The sequence below is a fragment of the Rhipicephalus microplus genome, chromosome 2 (genome assembly GCF_043290135.1).
Source record: "Rhipicephalus microplus isolate Deutch F79 chromosome 2, USDA_Rmic, whole genome shotgun sequence".
In the NCBI taxonomy this organism is placed as follows: domain Eukaryota; kingdom Metazoa; phylum Arthropoda; class Arachnida; order Ixodida; family Ixodidae; genus Rhipicephalus; species Rhipicephalus microplus.
Window position 1 is genome coordinate 238,618,502 of NC_134701.1, and position 16,693 is coordinate 238,635,194.

Below are 16,693 nucleotides of genomic sequence, written 5' to 3' on the forward strand. Positions count from 1 at the left end.
TAACAGGTTGTGTTGGGGGCAAAGGTGCAATACCAACTGTTTCTGAAGAGCTCACCCAGAGCGGTTCAGGGTGCACTGCGACAAGGCCAGTCGACAACTCTTTTTCCATCGCGGCGCTGTTCAGGAAAATTTTCGGAGCACCCCTACACGTCGCTCGCTCGTGTGTCGTATAGCGAAAGGCCGAGGGCACCACACGAATGCAAGAACGGGCATGTGAAGAACGCGGATGCGGAGCCGAGTTGAGCGCCGCGATGTGGTGGGCGTGTGCACACGCTCCATCGTCCACGTAGAACGTCGTCATCGCTACGCAAAGCGAAGAGCCCGTGATTCTACAAACAAAAGCGTAAGGGGGTGTGGGGGGACCAGTGGAAGGCGCACCGCGGTGAGTCGGACGTGCGAGCCCCATTCTTCATGCTCCGTCTTCCCGTAGTTGACACCCCCCTCCTTCCTCTCTCCACCCTCAAGTTTTTGAAGCTCACCTTTACGCCACCCTTGGCGCGCACACGCACACACACACACACACAAAATTATATATATATATATATATATATATATATATATATATATATATATATATATACAAGGCCAGGGCGAAGGGGGGGGGGGCTCAGTCAGTATTTATTCGTGCACTGTTCTGACATAACCCGAGAGGCCGTCACTTTCCCAAGACTTCTTCGGGTTTGAGCTATAGCTCTTCATGCGAACAAAAAATGGGAGAGACGTACGTACTCGCAGCTGTTACAATAGTCATACGGTGTTTAAAACAATAAATAATTATGTAACTGCATTTAACTCTCCAGCAAACATTTCTTAAGACTTTTAAAGACGATAGTCTTTCTTGGGGACCTTCGACGGAAAAATTTTGGTCTGTCTGCATGTATATTTGTCTGTTTGTCCGCCCTAACGTTACCTCAAACGGCACCTAACGGCCAACCCCATCCGCAGCACCCACCAATAAGGCTCAAGGTTTAGCGTTCATAGTTGTGCGATTGTCAATTAAAAAAGCAAATATTGCGCGTATCTGAGGCGCCATAACAGCACGTATATGTTTTGTACGTCTGCCTTTATACTAGAAGAGGCACACACAAGTAACTCTAAGGACTGTAGCGTCTATCGCGCTGCGCTGACAGTGTAACGCGATGCTCAAGAAGGTGTTTCCAACGCTTTGCTACGACGACACGGTGGTGACACCTGCCCGTCGCTTTGCATTCTACACCTTATCATTTCCGAGACTGGCACGCATCTTTCTCCGTGGTCGCGCACGCCTTCGTTTTCGGAGATAACTGCCAGATGGCGCTTGTGTCTAACATAGATTCGCTTGTTTGCCTCCGCTACACGCTCGAGGCACTTTAGAGCAGCACCTTCAGAATACCGTTCACCGATTTTCTTGCGCAGAACATCAAACAAACGTTTTGTTCACTCCCTCCAGACCCAAGACTATCGTCTTTCGACGACCTTTACAGTGTAACATGTAGATTCGCGCCATTTTTTTTTTCAATAAGGTACAGGTTCGGTGTCTCACAGCACGACCTCACAGCACGATCATGACTTAGCTCGATATTCAGCCGAGACATGGTGACGCATAGAGCATCGTGACCCGCAACAGTGTAATAAACTTGAGTTCGTGTCACACCAATCGTGTTATGCTATACACACAGAAAATACCTACCTTTCCTTATTTCCTTAAATGATTCACCCAAACAAGCTCAACGTTCTTCGTTCTCACAAAACCACGATATAACTACGGGGCTCTCCGTAGTGAAGAACTCCGGACATCTCGACATTCTGGTGTTTCTTAACGTGCAACTAAACGTACGTGCACGAGCCGGTAACCAAACCGGTCGGGATCGAACCCACAACCTTCGTTCGAGTTGGCAAACAGCGCACCGTAACCGCCGTATACCACCGCGGCGACTGGAATTGACTCGTAACCGAAGTTCATTCGGCGCATCGCGGGTCGCTGTCGTGAAGCCATCGGTATACCGAACCCCGCACAGAAGAATGAGAAGGCGCGACATGAAATGGGTTTGCCGGGCCCACGCTCGTTAGTCATCCGACCTGTATAGGTGCGCTCCGCTTCGGCGCGGAGGTCAAGAGCGCGCCGGAATGCGCGCAGCGGGCAACGGACGCAGCGCGCTGGACGGATAGCCGACGTCGAAGGCGGCGCCACCACCGATCGCGACGAGCCTCTCGGACCGTGCCGTAGTAGAAAGCTGCGTATACACAACACGTGCTCCCGCGGCGCGTCAGGGAATGCAACGACGCACTGATTAATGGTCCCTGAAGCAGACCTCGCTTTCCGTACAAGGATGCCCCCACTGCCTCTTTATGTATTGCAACGCCACAACAGCATTTCATACGCGATCGAACAGCAGCACGTATACGCAGCTTCGGGCGAGTCGTGCCCTGAAAATGCCACCCGCACAGAAGACGCCCCTGATTGTATTTCCGAGTCAGCATGATGCTTCTTCTGAGTTACCTCTCTTGCTTTCTCTCTCCACACACACACACACACACACACACACACACACACACACACACACACACACACACACACACACACACACACACACACACACACACACACACACACACACACACACACACACACACACACACACACGCGCGCGCGCGCGCGCGCGCGGCAACGAATGAACCAAACGACCAAACTAGAGTTTCCAACGACGAAAATGAGCTAAAGGTGAAACTTCGTGGAACGTACGCGCAACCCATAAACGACAATTTACTCACAGCCCCCTGGCTATTTTTCTCACGACACGTCAGAGAGAGCGGAAGGAGTGAGGGGGGGGGGGGTGCACGAGAAAACTGGCAATAAGACAGGGCGATAGAGAATCAAGAACGGGGTGGATGGAGCGAGAGCGGCAGCAAGCCGGACCACCTACACCGCAGACGCCAGTGGACGGCATTCGGTGGCCGCGCGTGCCCCGTGATCGGCCGTGACAACGGGCGCTTAGGGCGTCAGGCGCCCATCAGGAACGAACGCTAAAAGGGGGAGGAGGGGGAACAGAAAGACGCGAGGTGCCCGCACCTCCCGCTTAGCGGGGCGCGCCGGCAGCAGTCAATCACCGGCGTAACGCGGTGAAGAGGAACCGCAGCGAGAGTGGCCAACTGCCGGACAGCATCGCACGACCGGCGCCCCTCGATCCCGGCGTGCAATGTACCGCGAAGAAGCACCCAGTGACGCCACCGAAGCGCGGCGGTGCCGCTGATTACACGTATGGCGCGTCCACAGCAAACTTGGCGTCAGAGTTTACTCTTGCGAGGCGTGCACTTGTATTCTGAGCGCTCCCGCGCCCTGAACACGACTAGTGTCACAGTAGGCGCAGGGCGAGTTCAGGCGCGACTGACGAAGTTGAATGCAGCGCAGGGAAAAGGGGCAACTAAAGGCGCACCAGACAAGGACACAGAGAAGAGGCCTGAGACACACATCACTTGCGTGTCTCAAACATCTTCTCTGTCCTTGTCGTGTACGCTTTTCAGTTTCTATCATGTCTTACCAACATACACAAACAGCCAGAGTAGAAAATGGTTCAGTCAGAAAGTGGAATACGGCTGATGCGCATAATGAAGGCGCGCGTAGAGAGGCCGCGAAAGAGCGGATATATGGAAACTCCGACGTCCATATTGGTTTAGGTCTTAGCACAAGCAGTACAGGGGTGGACGTAACTGTGCCGCTAAGCACGAAAGCAGCCAAGTCACCAGAAATATTAAGTCCGTAGTTTCTCCATAACAGGCCAGAATTCCCTAGAACGAATCTAAATCGACCACGGCGGACGTGGGAACCTTTCAGGCATGTAGTCTCTCGTATTCGCCGCTCCATACGTGAACGATCGTTATCCAACTGATATTGTAATACGAGGCGAGTTGAGCTGAATAAACTTCATTTGCCCAACGGTTGTTGCTGCGCCTGGGGATAGATAAACTGCTGCAGGGATCAACCGTTCGAGAAACATCTTGAGAGATCCTCGGGGACGGCCCTGAAGAGCCTATTAGGTGACATTTGAATTAAAGATATGAAAAATAACAGCTGCAACATGTGGACCACAACGTAGGTAGCTGACTAAAAATGCCCCTAAAGGGAACCATGAGTGGCATGGGAAGCAGCGCATGGATCGACTGTTCTGACTAGGATACAACGCGTTGGTTTATCGCGCATCTGCAGAATCTCGTTCCCCCGACGCCATCACACGATTGCAGAGAGAGGGTAAGGCGGAGAGGCAGCTGCGTTTTACCTATAGCCCCTTTACAGGCCGAAGCGCACTATGACGTGAGTGCGTTCTTGGGCAGTGCTTGGGTCAGCTGTTGCGCATGCGCAGAAGGGGTGGTTACGCACACCGGATTGAACTCCGGCATAAGCTGCTTCGCATCTAATATACTACCCTGCAGAATCCAGGCGCTTAGCCAGGTCTGTAGTTAAAATGAAGGAAGTCGAACGTCGAAGGGGCTGAACCCCCTGCCGAAGTTTGGGGTTGTGCAATGCTCTAGACTGGCCGACGTGTATACACAGTATACGGTCCACTGCTAAGAGGGAACTAGCGAGCTCGTGGCCGGCGCGTATCCGGCGGGTCACGTGGCGCTAACCGGTGGCAAGATTTCTAAATGCGGCGCATGCGCATAGAATCGCAATGGCAGCGCGAGCCCAGTCTCGTCTGCTACTTCTGCGCATGTGTGGACGAAAGCGTTGCAAAGCGCTTCCGTATTTCCGCAGTGCGAACTTATCCAGCTGGCACTCTGCTAGCTGCTCATCGGATTTCGAGCAGGCGCAAGAAATGTGTTGTTTTATGATTTATGCCGGCAATTTTTATTTGTCAAGCTATGTCACCTTTAAGCCCGTCATATTTTTCACACAGTGCTCGCCATAACTGGCCACTTTAGGTAACAGCTATAGGCTATTGAAGTCTGATTCAGCTAACATTCTGAGATCGCCCTTTTGACCATGAAATATCGGCTTATCAAAGAAGCGAAAGGCCGAGTCAGTATCAGTTGATTCACAGTGCGCAATGAAAATCGTGAAGGGTCGTGGCTCGCTAGCAGACGACGCACGGCCCACACCAATTTGGTGAACCAATGCGCACGCGCCGCATTTCGAAATGTCCCCAGGAGCTCTGCGGACCGTTGCCGCGGACCACTGGTCTCGCACCCGCGTGTTTGCTTTTACAGTGTACCTTACACTGTGTACATCGGGCGTGTAACGACCCTGGCACTGCAACGGAGACATGACAGAGACATTGCCACAACTTCGTCTCCGATGCTACCGCAACAAAACGTCGGAACCTGTTCAGTCTTTCTTTCTGCATTCGTTTTGAGAATTATTTTCCTCTTCTGAATACACGAGTCAGAAAAAATTCCCTGCAGGGAAATCCGACACGTTCAAGCTTTCCTGCTGCAACAGGTGCGGCACGCGGAAAGAGCTGCCTTGCTCCACTCGGTGCCTGAAGTGACACGCGTTTCGAATAACAGTGCACGGAACTTCCTCCTCTCTACAGAGGTGCACGCGAGCTCGACCGACACCCCAGGGGCGGCGTCGTCGATCCCATCATCGCCGCGACGACGGACAGGAGCGGACGCCAAGGCAGCCGCCGTACACCGCGTGACGGACAAATGGACGCGATGCGGGCGGCGGCTGTCCGACGCGCCGTCAACGCCGTCGCCCTCGATCGCCAGACTCGGATGCTCCGCTCCCAGCTTGCTTCTGGCTGTCAAGTGCCTCCGAGACCCGTTTCGTTGAAGAAGGCCGACGCGCCAACACTGTCAGTAAAATACAGCACCTCCCAGCCTCCCCCCAAGGCGATGCGCGGGCCCGGACATACCGTATAGTGTGACGTTAGCACTCAGACACCAATCCACATCAGCCCGGCCACCTATTCTGACAAGGTGTTTGCATTTTCGGCTGCGTCAGCGAGAAGGTGTGCTGACGTCATTCTTCGCGATGCGCTCCTACTTTTTACGGTGCAGTTCCTCCTCCCCCGCCTGCAGCCGATCGAGTGCGTTTTTTGCGAAGGCCAAAGGCGACGTGGAGCATGCCGAAACACACACAAAAAGCGAGAGGTAGAAAGAGACGCTTCCACAACTTTACACGAGTCTATCAATGCACGCTCCATGAAATTAATAAAACTGTAGAATTTGTCGACCTCTCTATTAACATGGTAGTGGGTATTCTTCAGTCCCCATTCCAGCTACGGAGACGACATTTCAGCACCGGCGAAGCCTATCACACCGTTTATTTTACAGCTAAGCTGTTATGGTCGAGGTTTGTCATGTGTCGTAGATATTGATTGATATGTGGGGTTTGACGTCCCAAAGCCACCATATGATTATGAGAAACGCCATAGTGGAGGGCTCCGGAAATTTCGACCACCTCGGGTTCTTTAACGTGATGTGTCGTAGATAAGAAACTTTTCATAATGAACCGTCACGCACTCTCTTCGTCCACTCCTTCATCCTCTGCTTCACTGCCAGAACACGTGCACGTACTTGTCCGGCGTGGAATGCATTAACTCTGATGCGCGAGGGAGCGAGAAGAGAGGGAGAGAGAGGGAAAGACTGAGCGAAATTCCTGACGATATAATTTTTTTTTTCGCGAGGCGGGACTCGTACCAAGCCCTCAGACGCCGCCCCTGGTCTTCTTCAAGACCAGAACCGATTTCAGTTCTGAAATCTTCAGAACTGAAATCAGTTCTAGCCTTGAACAAGACAAGTCCATTTGTCGAAAGACCGGCTCGAGCACAACAACCACCGTCTACGGACTTTTTTTGTTTCGCCGGCAGCTTCCATCTTCCCATTTCTGGCGTTTCCAAGAGATGTTTGTGTTTTCGCGCGGTTATTTCACGCGGGCTACGCTATATCGGAAGTTGTCTAGCATAATACGACGTTGCGTAAGTTACATTGCGTACACATCTATTATAGGTATAAAACGAAGGAAGCGGCAATGTACCGCAAGATCAGCGGATAAAGGTCGACATGTGGACTACCGAAAACTCCCCTTCGATAGAGTAAAGTGATACACTCGAAGACAAAAAAAGAGTATTCGGGACGTCTTTATGCCACACAACAACCTCGCGTGCTTCACTTGGGTTGTCCGGCTACGAGCATGACGCAGCACTCCCAATAGTAAAGTAGCGAGCGTAAGGTTTTCAAAAAAAAAAAAAACGCAAGCCGATTCGATCATTATTATTTTTGTTGCTTAGGCATGCACTCGGGGGGGGGGGGGGAAGCAGGAGAGGCACCTCCCCCCTAGTCACCTACGAGGTGGGCGCAAAATCAGCTCCATACATTGACATAATAGGGAGGGAGGCGCTGCAACGACACTTCACCCCCGCCCCCTTCCTCCCGCCCTGAAGCGGAACTCTACGCACGCCTATGGTTGTGTGGCGCAAGCCAGTCCAGTTTCCGGCTGGTAGAGAAGATGGCTCTTCACGGCACTGGCAGGGCTCACAAACGGGTACGTACACTGGTTACACACTACGACTACGACTAGGACTACTACGAAAAACGAACGGGTGCCGCTTTAAGGAGCTTCGCCCCTAAAAGGTTGAGTGGAAACATCGATCGGTTGAAAAAGTATCCGGCTGGTAGAGAAGATGGCTCTTTACGGCACTGGCAGGGCTCACAAACGGGTACGTACACTGGTTACACACTACGACTATGACTAGGACTACTACGAGGAACCAAAGTCCAGTTTGCCTCAAAGAAGAATCCTACGCTCACTTCCCAACCAGTTATATCGCGCACTCCGTCGCTAGGGACAAAAGCTTTTGTGCGCGCGAACACGCGGTCGTTACGGGCAAAGGCACAGCCGCACTTCGATTATGGGCGCAGCTTAAGACCTCACAATCCGTCAACAATCCGTCAACAATCCGTCGATGCCGCACTGCATAGTCTAAGCGCGGGTGCGCCATATGAGCGGCGCCGCGCGAAAAACAACCGCGTCGATCAACACCGTTACAGCGCAGTTATGCCGCCAGGAGTCACAGGCGCGCGCTCCCCGCAGTCGTGGCGCCGCCATGTGCATCCGCGTGGCGGCTCAGCGGCAACGCCACCAGTCCGACCCCGAACTCTGCAGCAATACGGCAACGTCGACAAGCATATCCGGAGCTGAGAGCGCGGGAACATTTATCAAACATTGTCATTTCGCGAATGATTGACAGTAAATGCTGCATGGTGCTTCGCACCGTTGGCGGCATTCACCATGACGATATGGGTGAACTTTTTTTTTTATTGATGTGAGGGGGGGGGGGGGGGGCTCGCGTAACGTCGATAACTTCAATGGCCAATGACTTGACAGTACACTAAACGTCCACCATCGAAAAAAGAGTTCCGCGAAAAATTTTTACGAAGATCGGCAGCATTTGACCTTGGTATGCGGTGCGCAAATAATAATAATAATAATAACGACGCGAGCAATCTTATATAAAACACGGAACGACCCAAACTGGTGCGGCGCGTGACATCGGGTCGGCGGCGGCCATTCTTGCGCTTCCAAAGCAAAAAGCGGCGATAGACGAATGTCCGCCCAGAAGGGCCGAGCGCCATTGTGTGAGCTCAAAAAGACAGGCGCCGTCATCCGACACACGTCGACGACGCTGCCCGCGCAGACCACACGCACGCGCTCGTGCGCGTCGCTCGAGACGCCGCCCGTGACGAGTCGGACAGGTCCGGCGTGACCAAGCGGGCAGCCCGCGGTTGACCACACGCTGTGTGCCGCCGATAGTGTTGTGTGGAATCGCAATGCGTTGAGTTGAGAAGGTAATTCGGTGCATCAACTGGAAACAATGAGTACAGACGCGCTGGCCAGTACCCCCCCCCCCCCCGGACCACCGCATCTGTACTCATTGTTCCCAGTTTAACGCAGAGATATACAACAAGAAACTTTCACACGACGTTTTGAGATTGTTGGCGTGAGCTTATCAGGGCCACATATTATCAAACCAATTGGTGTACTTTTAAGTTTCTTTTACCTATATGTCATTCCACGGTGACGCATTCGGACTGGTCTGCATATGAGAGCGGCAATTCGCTGCAGCACTCGAAGCACTAATGCAGAGGCATGGAACCCAACAAAAACGGCGCGATAACACGGCGATATGAGATTGCGTTCATTTGAGCTTGTTAGCACGTCTTACAAGACTGCTTGATTTACTCTTTATGTTTCCTTGGCCTGTGTAGCCACATAGTCGCACATTCACACTGTCTGCCATCTTCCTCATTATTATTATTATTTTTTTTTGCATTCGTGGACCAACTTACCCGATTATGCACGTAATGAAAAGAAAGGAAGTGAACCATACGATTTGCTTTGGTCTCTTGGTACCCAAATGAGTAATATCTCTCTTTTTCTGCTCACATAACCCAGAAGTGTTTATGTAAAAAATTATTAATCTTGGGTATGAAGTTCCATGCATACTTAACCATGTTTGCCCTACATAATTGAATAATCAATTAACATGGCGCTTTGTGGCTGCCACGGTAACTATGTTGTAGAATTACGATTATCATTTAATGACCTGTTCTAGAGGCTCTCCGATGATGTGGTCTGGCCCATTGATGACAACTTGCCAAGAGAAGCATGAGAAATCTATAGCAGTCTTTTAAACATAACTATGAATACAAAACTTGAGCACAGCTGTATGCATTGTTTCTTTTCATGATATATTAACCCATGTGGGTAATTCATTTTGTACAGCGAATCACAAATGAAATGATAAGCATTGTGACTGCCTCTCTAATCTAAAGAATGTGAGAGCCAGCACGCAATCGCGACTCACAGTAACAACTGCCAACAGACTTTCCAAATGACATGAGCTTCTCTGGGGTCAACTTGTAGAATCCTGCGGCACTTCAGTTTTCTCCTTACCTTTTTGTCATTCCCTCTGCACCCGTAGTATCTTGAAGCATTCTGCTTTCTATCTCACCTTTTTGCCATCCTCCGTGCCCTCCACATTCACTTTCATGTTTCACTGCGGTCGTTCCCTCAGCGATGATAAACCAGGTATGCCAACACCCAACGAAGAAATTGGGGCCTAAGAACTACACTCTCAACCTATTGAGAACAAGCAAGAAAGCCATGCAGTTGCATTCCCCTACCTCGGTGTCGTTCTTCTTGAACTCAATGTCGTCCTCGTCCACCTCGAAGAAGAGTTCAGATTGGGTGATGGACAGCATGCCGGGAGCAATGATTCCTGGAGCTATCAGTCGACATCTCGTGCTAAGACTTACGGACCCTGCAGGGAAAAGCAAGTAATAGCACATTTCACTACAGCTAAAAATGAATAAAAGCACACCTAAAACAAAATTTGAGCCCTCTTTGACTGCCGCCCCAAAGCTTACCACCTTCGTGTCGCCTAAACACCTCTTCTGCTAGCCTCCTTCCCCTCCTCACAACCTAGGCAGTTTAAAAGTTGCACCTTGCCATTTCTTTTGCCAAGCGTAACATCCCAAAAATAACCCTCCTCTACATTTTATTTAATTGGTGCTATTCAAAAGGCTTCAACTTCAGTTCAAGTACAATGCAACAGTTTTAAACACACTTTCACATTTTGCTCTTTGTCATGCTCCTAGTACTGATTGTTCTGATTTTGTTTACAAAAAAACTTGAACTTTTAACCTGAACATATACTGAACAACACATTTATTTAGCTCGTCTAATATGACAGCCTCTCACATTTCAGATGCAAACACTTCCAGTGATGAAAACTTATTTGACAAATTCATGAAAACAAAGGAAAAATTTAATGAATAAAGCAGACAAACGCATTCTTTTTCCCTTCATTCAATATGTGTCCTCCTCACTAAAAGTATTCCCTTTTGTGAAGGGAATAAATACTGAAGCAATAAAGAACAAGCACTTGTGGAGACACGGATTTCATTTTGGTGAGTACCTGCTTCCTCTACCTTCAGACAATAGCTATAGAGCTAACCATAAAAGGTCATACGCTGTGAAGTCCACCCTTGACCCACTGAGTACCTGCGAGTTCGGAGTCGAGATCTTTGTCATCCCAGAAGTCGCTGTCATCCAAGAGGTCAGTGCTCTGGAGCTGGTGTTGCCGCCGAGTCATGGCCAGCTGACGGTGGAGCTCTTCACGGGCTTGTAAAATTGCATCCTCGGGAGCACCTGAACATAATATGCATAAGCCTGTCTTTATATTCAACCATTCAAGCTGTGAACATCAACAGCAGGTAGTCTCCAAAAATATCTACCAACAATGCACCACAAGCAAGAGCAACCACCAACAGGTAATTATCAACATAATCAACAGTCACTACAAATAAAAAACAACAAATTAAGCATTAATCTCATTGTCAAATAATACAAACAAAACTACCACCCACATCAGCTAAGTATTACTATAAAAAAATATTCCACTGCCTAGACTACCCATTATGAGAGAGAAAAACACCTGCTTAGATTCTCATTGTACAGTACTCTAAAACTGAAATATGAAGTCTCCAAAAATGGCTGCTATGGACGATTGCAGTCATGTGATTGACCAAAGCCATAATATAGGCATAGCTTCTTGAACAAGACGGTAAGTTGGGCCAGTTGGTTAGGATCCACCGTGAACTTACAGCGCAACACCAGAAAAACACAGACAGGGAAGGAGCAAAAGAGAGAAAAAAAAAAAGACTAAAATTGTCCTTGAAAGGCTTATTCAAGGACACGTTCAAAGGCTCAGTATCGATGTGAGGCCTCCGAAATCACTACCAGATTTATGCGCAGCTTCTTTGGCTCATCTTGTACGCAGTCTACTAGGTGCCCACGAAAACTGTCCGGGACAAGCAAAGACGGGAACAACAGACCAACTGTCTGCCAACCACAGACTGTTTTCACCCAATCCACCCTGAGTTCCGCACTCATCCAGCCTTTTTCTTGGACTCTGACGAGATGCTTTGAGAGAAATTTGTCTTTGGGAGCGGCTTAATAAATAACCTAAGGCAGTAGCTTGGACTCATCTGCTGTCACCGCCAGCATTACGGTGCATCAGTGTTTATCAGCGCCAGACGTTCTAACGATGACACGCCGTGCACTTTTCTCCCGCACTGTCGTGTTCCGCGGCATATGAAAGCAAAGGGAGGTCTGATCAGCTCGGGCTATTCTGCACGCCTCAGTCTGCACAATATTCAATGACAAAGCACAGCCGTCTTGTCGTAGCTCCTGTATACGTCGGACCAGTTGCTCTTCGACGTTCAGATACCTGCCCATCTTGGCACCGCGGAAAGCCAGTCAAGCATTCTTTGTCGCCTTAAATTTTTCTTCTTGATCCCTCCAGTACCGAATACTGGTTTCTTCAACACTGATATGCCTGCTTGCAGCCCTGTTGCCGTGCTCTAGCGTGTACTGCACTACCTTCAGTTTAAATCCAGCCGTGTAGCTTGCGTACTTCCCCATGGTGGAACCAAAGTCAAATGCACGACCACAACATACGCACACCGCTTGAAAAATGGTGTTACTTTCTTTTTCTCTGATGATGGTGATGGTGATCGAGTCTGCGGCGTTGTGCACGTGACCTCCAATGAGCGCGGTGATTCAAGGGGTATCACTAATTAATGGAACAGCCGTTTTTTTTTTGTTTTTGCTCGTGGACGCTTTTTTTCTTTTTTTTCCAAGTTTTATTTCAACAAACACATTAGTTAGGTCGTTGCGCTTTGAATTTTTTATTTGCTCGTCAATTTGCTTTCTTTTTTTCTTCAGGATACGGGGATCCCGTTCCAACTGTACTGCTGGGGGTAGAATTGTTTCCGATCACGGCCAAGTTCGGGGTGCACCTGCTATGCGTGAAATTTAAAAATTGAGTTTTCCGAGACCAAACTAGGGGTGCACCTATTATGCGAGTGCGCCGATTATGCGAGTAAGTACGGTATGCAAACGTGTGTGCATGTTCATTTGAAGTGCTGATAAACAGAATATTAGGTCACGGCTGCTTGCTTTTCTGCGGACATACCAGAGTTTGAATTGAGTCCAGTCAGCTCAAGCTACCAAACACTTCGTGTTTGTAAATGACTCTGGCTTTTCCCAATTCCTTAGTTAGAGTACTGTAAGCACAAGCTGTCTAAACCTTCCATGAATTCTATTTACTTCCCAGAAGAAAAAGTCTGATTATGTTCACGCTTCTAGTACAACCTAGACCTTTATTGTAGGGAAGTATCTGCTGTCACGCTTCATGTACAGAATCATTAGGGCCCTGGTTAATGAGTGGTTAATAATGAACAAGGTTCAGTAAGTGGTGCTTTGTTTTCGTTATTCAATGAGTGCTCAAGGAAATCTACGACGACAGAGGTGGGGAAGTTCGTATCTACATTTGAGAAGCTGTTTGGCACATACAGTTGCCGAAGTCGACACGCCCAACTGAGATATACCGGAACACAGGAATACCATGCTTTCTCAGCAAAGTAACAGCCACTGTATAGCATGTGGTATTGCCGACAAAGTCTGCCCATTGTATGGTGCTAAGGTGCTAAAGCGTAGACAGCCTGCATAAACTACTTTAAGAGCTAGACCAAACAGCACTACAAATAAAAAAAAAACAAATCAGATAAATGGTCAGTTCTACATACACGTACTGAATGACTGCAATTACATGAAACAGTCAGTCAAGAAAGAATGTCGTTTGAGAATGACTAGGTCATCCATACTATTACTTTTGTCTGACTGTAATAACAACAGTTAGAAACTATTTTATTGATCTAAAAAATTTTACCTAGAGCATGGTCTAATTTTACTAAAAAAAAACTAACACAGTAAGTTTCACAGCAGGGGCAAGTTGAAATCGAACAGTAAGTTTTGCAGTAAGGGTGAAATGAAATTGTTTGGAAGTCTTGCGCCCAGCAACAACGTCAACTACAGAACACTCTTCTATCTACTGCGATGACCGCTCCAATTGCAGGGGGTAAATTATGAACTTTGATTGCCTGCAGTGTCGTTTCTCACTAAAAGAATGAAAAAACTACCGTATTTACTCGATTCTACCGCGCCCTCGATTGTAACGCGCACTCAGTTTCTACGACGGAAAAAAAAAAGTAAGACATCGACTGCAACACGTGCCCATTTTTCTCGTTGGCCCACACGATCGCACTACTCGGAAAAAAGACTCCTTTTGGGAGCGTCTTCCGTTTAAATATGAGGTACGGGAGAAGCTTGTGCCTATCTGACGTGCAACGGAGCATTGCCGTCACTCTAGTTTTACCGTTGCCCGATGTCAGCACGCAAACTTGCTTCGCCCCCTTCTTCTCGACGGTTGTGGTGCCAGGCATGTCGAAGTAAAGAGGCATCTGATCGGCATTCTCGATTTGCCCAAGCAGGGAGCCGTTGCTGTGCCGCAAGTTTAGGACCAACTTCTGAAAACTGAAGCTTTTCTTCGTACTCCTCCGGCAACTTTTGGCATATGCCTATTCGCTTTCAGAGGGAAAAGCCTTTCCTCTTCATAAAGTTAGTTAGCCAGCACCTGCTCGCTTTAAACTGGCTCCGCATTAGACCTTTTTCTAAGGCGAACTGCATAGCCCGCACTTGGAGCAGTTCTGTCAAGTGCCGCTGTGCCGCTCGCTGCTCAAGCACATACTCGCCGAGCAGCTTTTCAATTTGCGGAAACCGACCCTGCTGTGGTCCGCTGAAGCATTTGCGTGAATCTTTGCTGTCGACAATATTCTGCTTTTGTTTCCGCCAGTCCCGCACGCACGTTTCGGGAACTCCGAACAACCGCAATGCAGCCCGATTTACATCCGTTTCGGCACATGTGATGACTTTTCTTTTAAAAGTGGCATCGTGGTGCACTCGTTGAGTATTTGGAGTCGGCCCTTCCATGCCGTCGATGCTAATTCACACCAAGATGACAAACTCCTCAGCACACGTACGAAGTGCCGCACATGGCAGAAATGGCCGAGGCGCCATGCCGACGCACGTAGGGGGCGACCATTTTGGAATGCCGATGGCAACAGAATGACCGTATTCATTTTTTTTTTCGTACTCGATTCTAACGCGCATGCAATTTATGAACTAGCTTAACCGGAAAAAAGGTGCACGTTAGATTCGAGTGATTGCGGTACATCTTGATGCATGCTTGGAGCAAATAATGCAGTTTTTGTGAGAAAGTAGCATGTTTAACCTCTATGTGTAATTGGCACAGCTTGCACATCATCGCAATTTCTTGTGATAATCATGTCATGTCACTGGAAATTGGGGTGTTAAATATCATGTTGTTTCTGATGGAAGTGTTAAAATTACGCTCACATAGCACAAACTGAAGGTGCTGAAAATAAAAGTACGTGCATTATTTGCCATAATTTTTTCATGTTTCAATCTATCAGTACTATAAGCTGCATCTAACACAATGTTAGAGTCCGAAAAAAAAAAAGAAGCATTAAGACTGCATGCCAGAGTTTTTACTGCGTGTCTCTGGGTGGCCATGACAACCACAGAAAAGCATCAATTTACCCTTACCATGCTCAATGGCTGCCTTGAGAGTGCCCTCGGGATGGCACGAGCCATGAGGGTTTCGCACAAGCCGCTTGCGGCGTCGCGCGTCATCTTCCCAGGCATCCAGTCGAAGAAACTCCCCTTGGCCATTCTCTACAGTTCGGTGCGAGCTACCCTTCGAGTTGTGACCCCAGGCTCCGTGACGGTTGGTCAGAATATTCAGCACCTTCTCGAGTGCCCGTGCTGCCACAAGGGAATCGCGACGCCGTGCTGCCGTGATCAGATGATCGCACATCATCTCCTCCTCCTTGCGGTCCACAGCAGTCTGGGCACACAACGACTGCGAGAAACACACACCATGATGCAAATATAAAAAATGACTACACAAGGTAATTTCAACTTTCACCGGGAATGTAATGCCACAAGCATGAAACAAGCAGGGCATCAAATTAGGAATTGAAATTGAGTACCAAGTGAACTTTTCAATCAAAACCGTCAGTCCGACCTAATGAGGAAGGGGAAAATAAATACAGTAGAATCTCGTTATAACGAAGCGGGATATAACGAACTAATGGATATAACGAAGCAATTGTAATTCCCCTTGAAATTCCCATAGACGCCCATGTATTTAAAACCTCGTTTTAACGAAGCGAAAATTTCCTCACAATGGATATAACGAACCATTCTTTGACCACAACGAGCATTTACTGATCATTTTGGTATACGTGAATTCAATATCTTATAGCGCGCGCCGGTTGACGTCCCATCACGGCAGCGGTAATTCAAAACTCGCGCCTTGCGCCGCCTGCCAACACGCGCGTGGGTGCACGTCGCCCTGCCTCCCCTTTCCTCAGGAACTAATGAACTCGCCCGCGCAGCAACTCGCGCGAGCGTGCGCGTCAGCCGACCTCCCCTCTCCTGTGGAACTCGTTGACCGGCCCGCGCATCTGACCTCCTCCTTCCCTCAGCTCCACGCTGGGTCGGCGGAGATTGCGGCTTTGTTGGCTTTGTGCTTGGTTCCTTGTCGTTCGCTGTGGAAGAGCAACACCCCTCCGCCGCTAGACATGGACAACGGCAAGCGTAAGCGCAAAATCATCACAATTGAGCAGAAGTCTGCAATGTTGAGAGCCGTTGAGTCCGGCGTCAAGAAAAAAAAAGTGGCCGAAGATTTCGCCGTATTGTTCTTTATTATTGCATTGTTCTTTATTATTTTGCTAGTTTTTTGCCTTACGACGGCCGTTTTTCTCTGCGCGGCGGGCTGCTGTG

At 49.0% G+C, this 16,693-nt stretch overlaps 1 protein-coding gene across 2 annotated transcripts in view; it reads right to left on the reverse strand.

Moving 5' to 3' along the window:
* rg (A kinase anchor protein rugose) overlaps positions 1 to 16,693 on the reverse strand; it is a 344,807-nt gene that overhangs the window by 145,474 nt on the left and 182,640 nt on the right. For both annotated transcript variants that reach the window (XM_075878095.1, XM_075878093.1), the window contains exons 35-37: positions 15,452 to 15,767; positions 10,985 to 11,131; positions 10,105 to 10,241 (exon numbers count right to left, since the gene is read on the reverse strand). In XM_075878095.1, the coding sequence (XP_075734210.1) occupies positions 10,105 to 10,241; positions 10,985 to 11,131; positions 15,452 to 15,767 (600 nt within the window). The remainder of the gene's footprint in view (positions 1 to 10,104; positions 10,242 to 10,984; positions 11,132 to 15,451; positions 15,768 to 16,693) is intronic.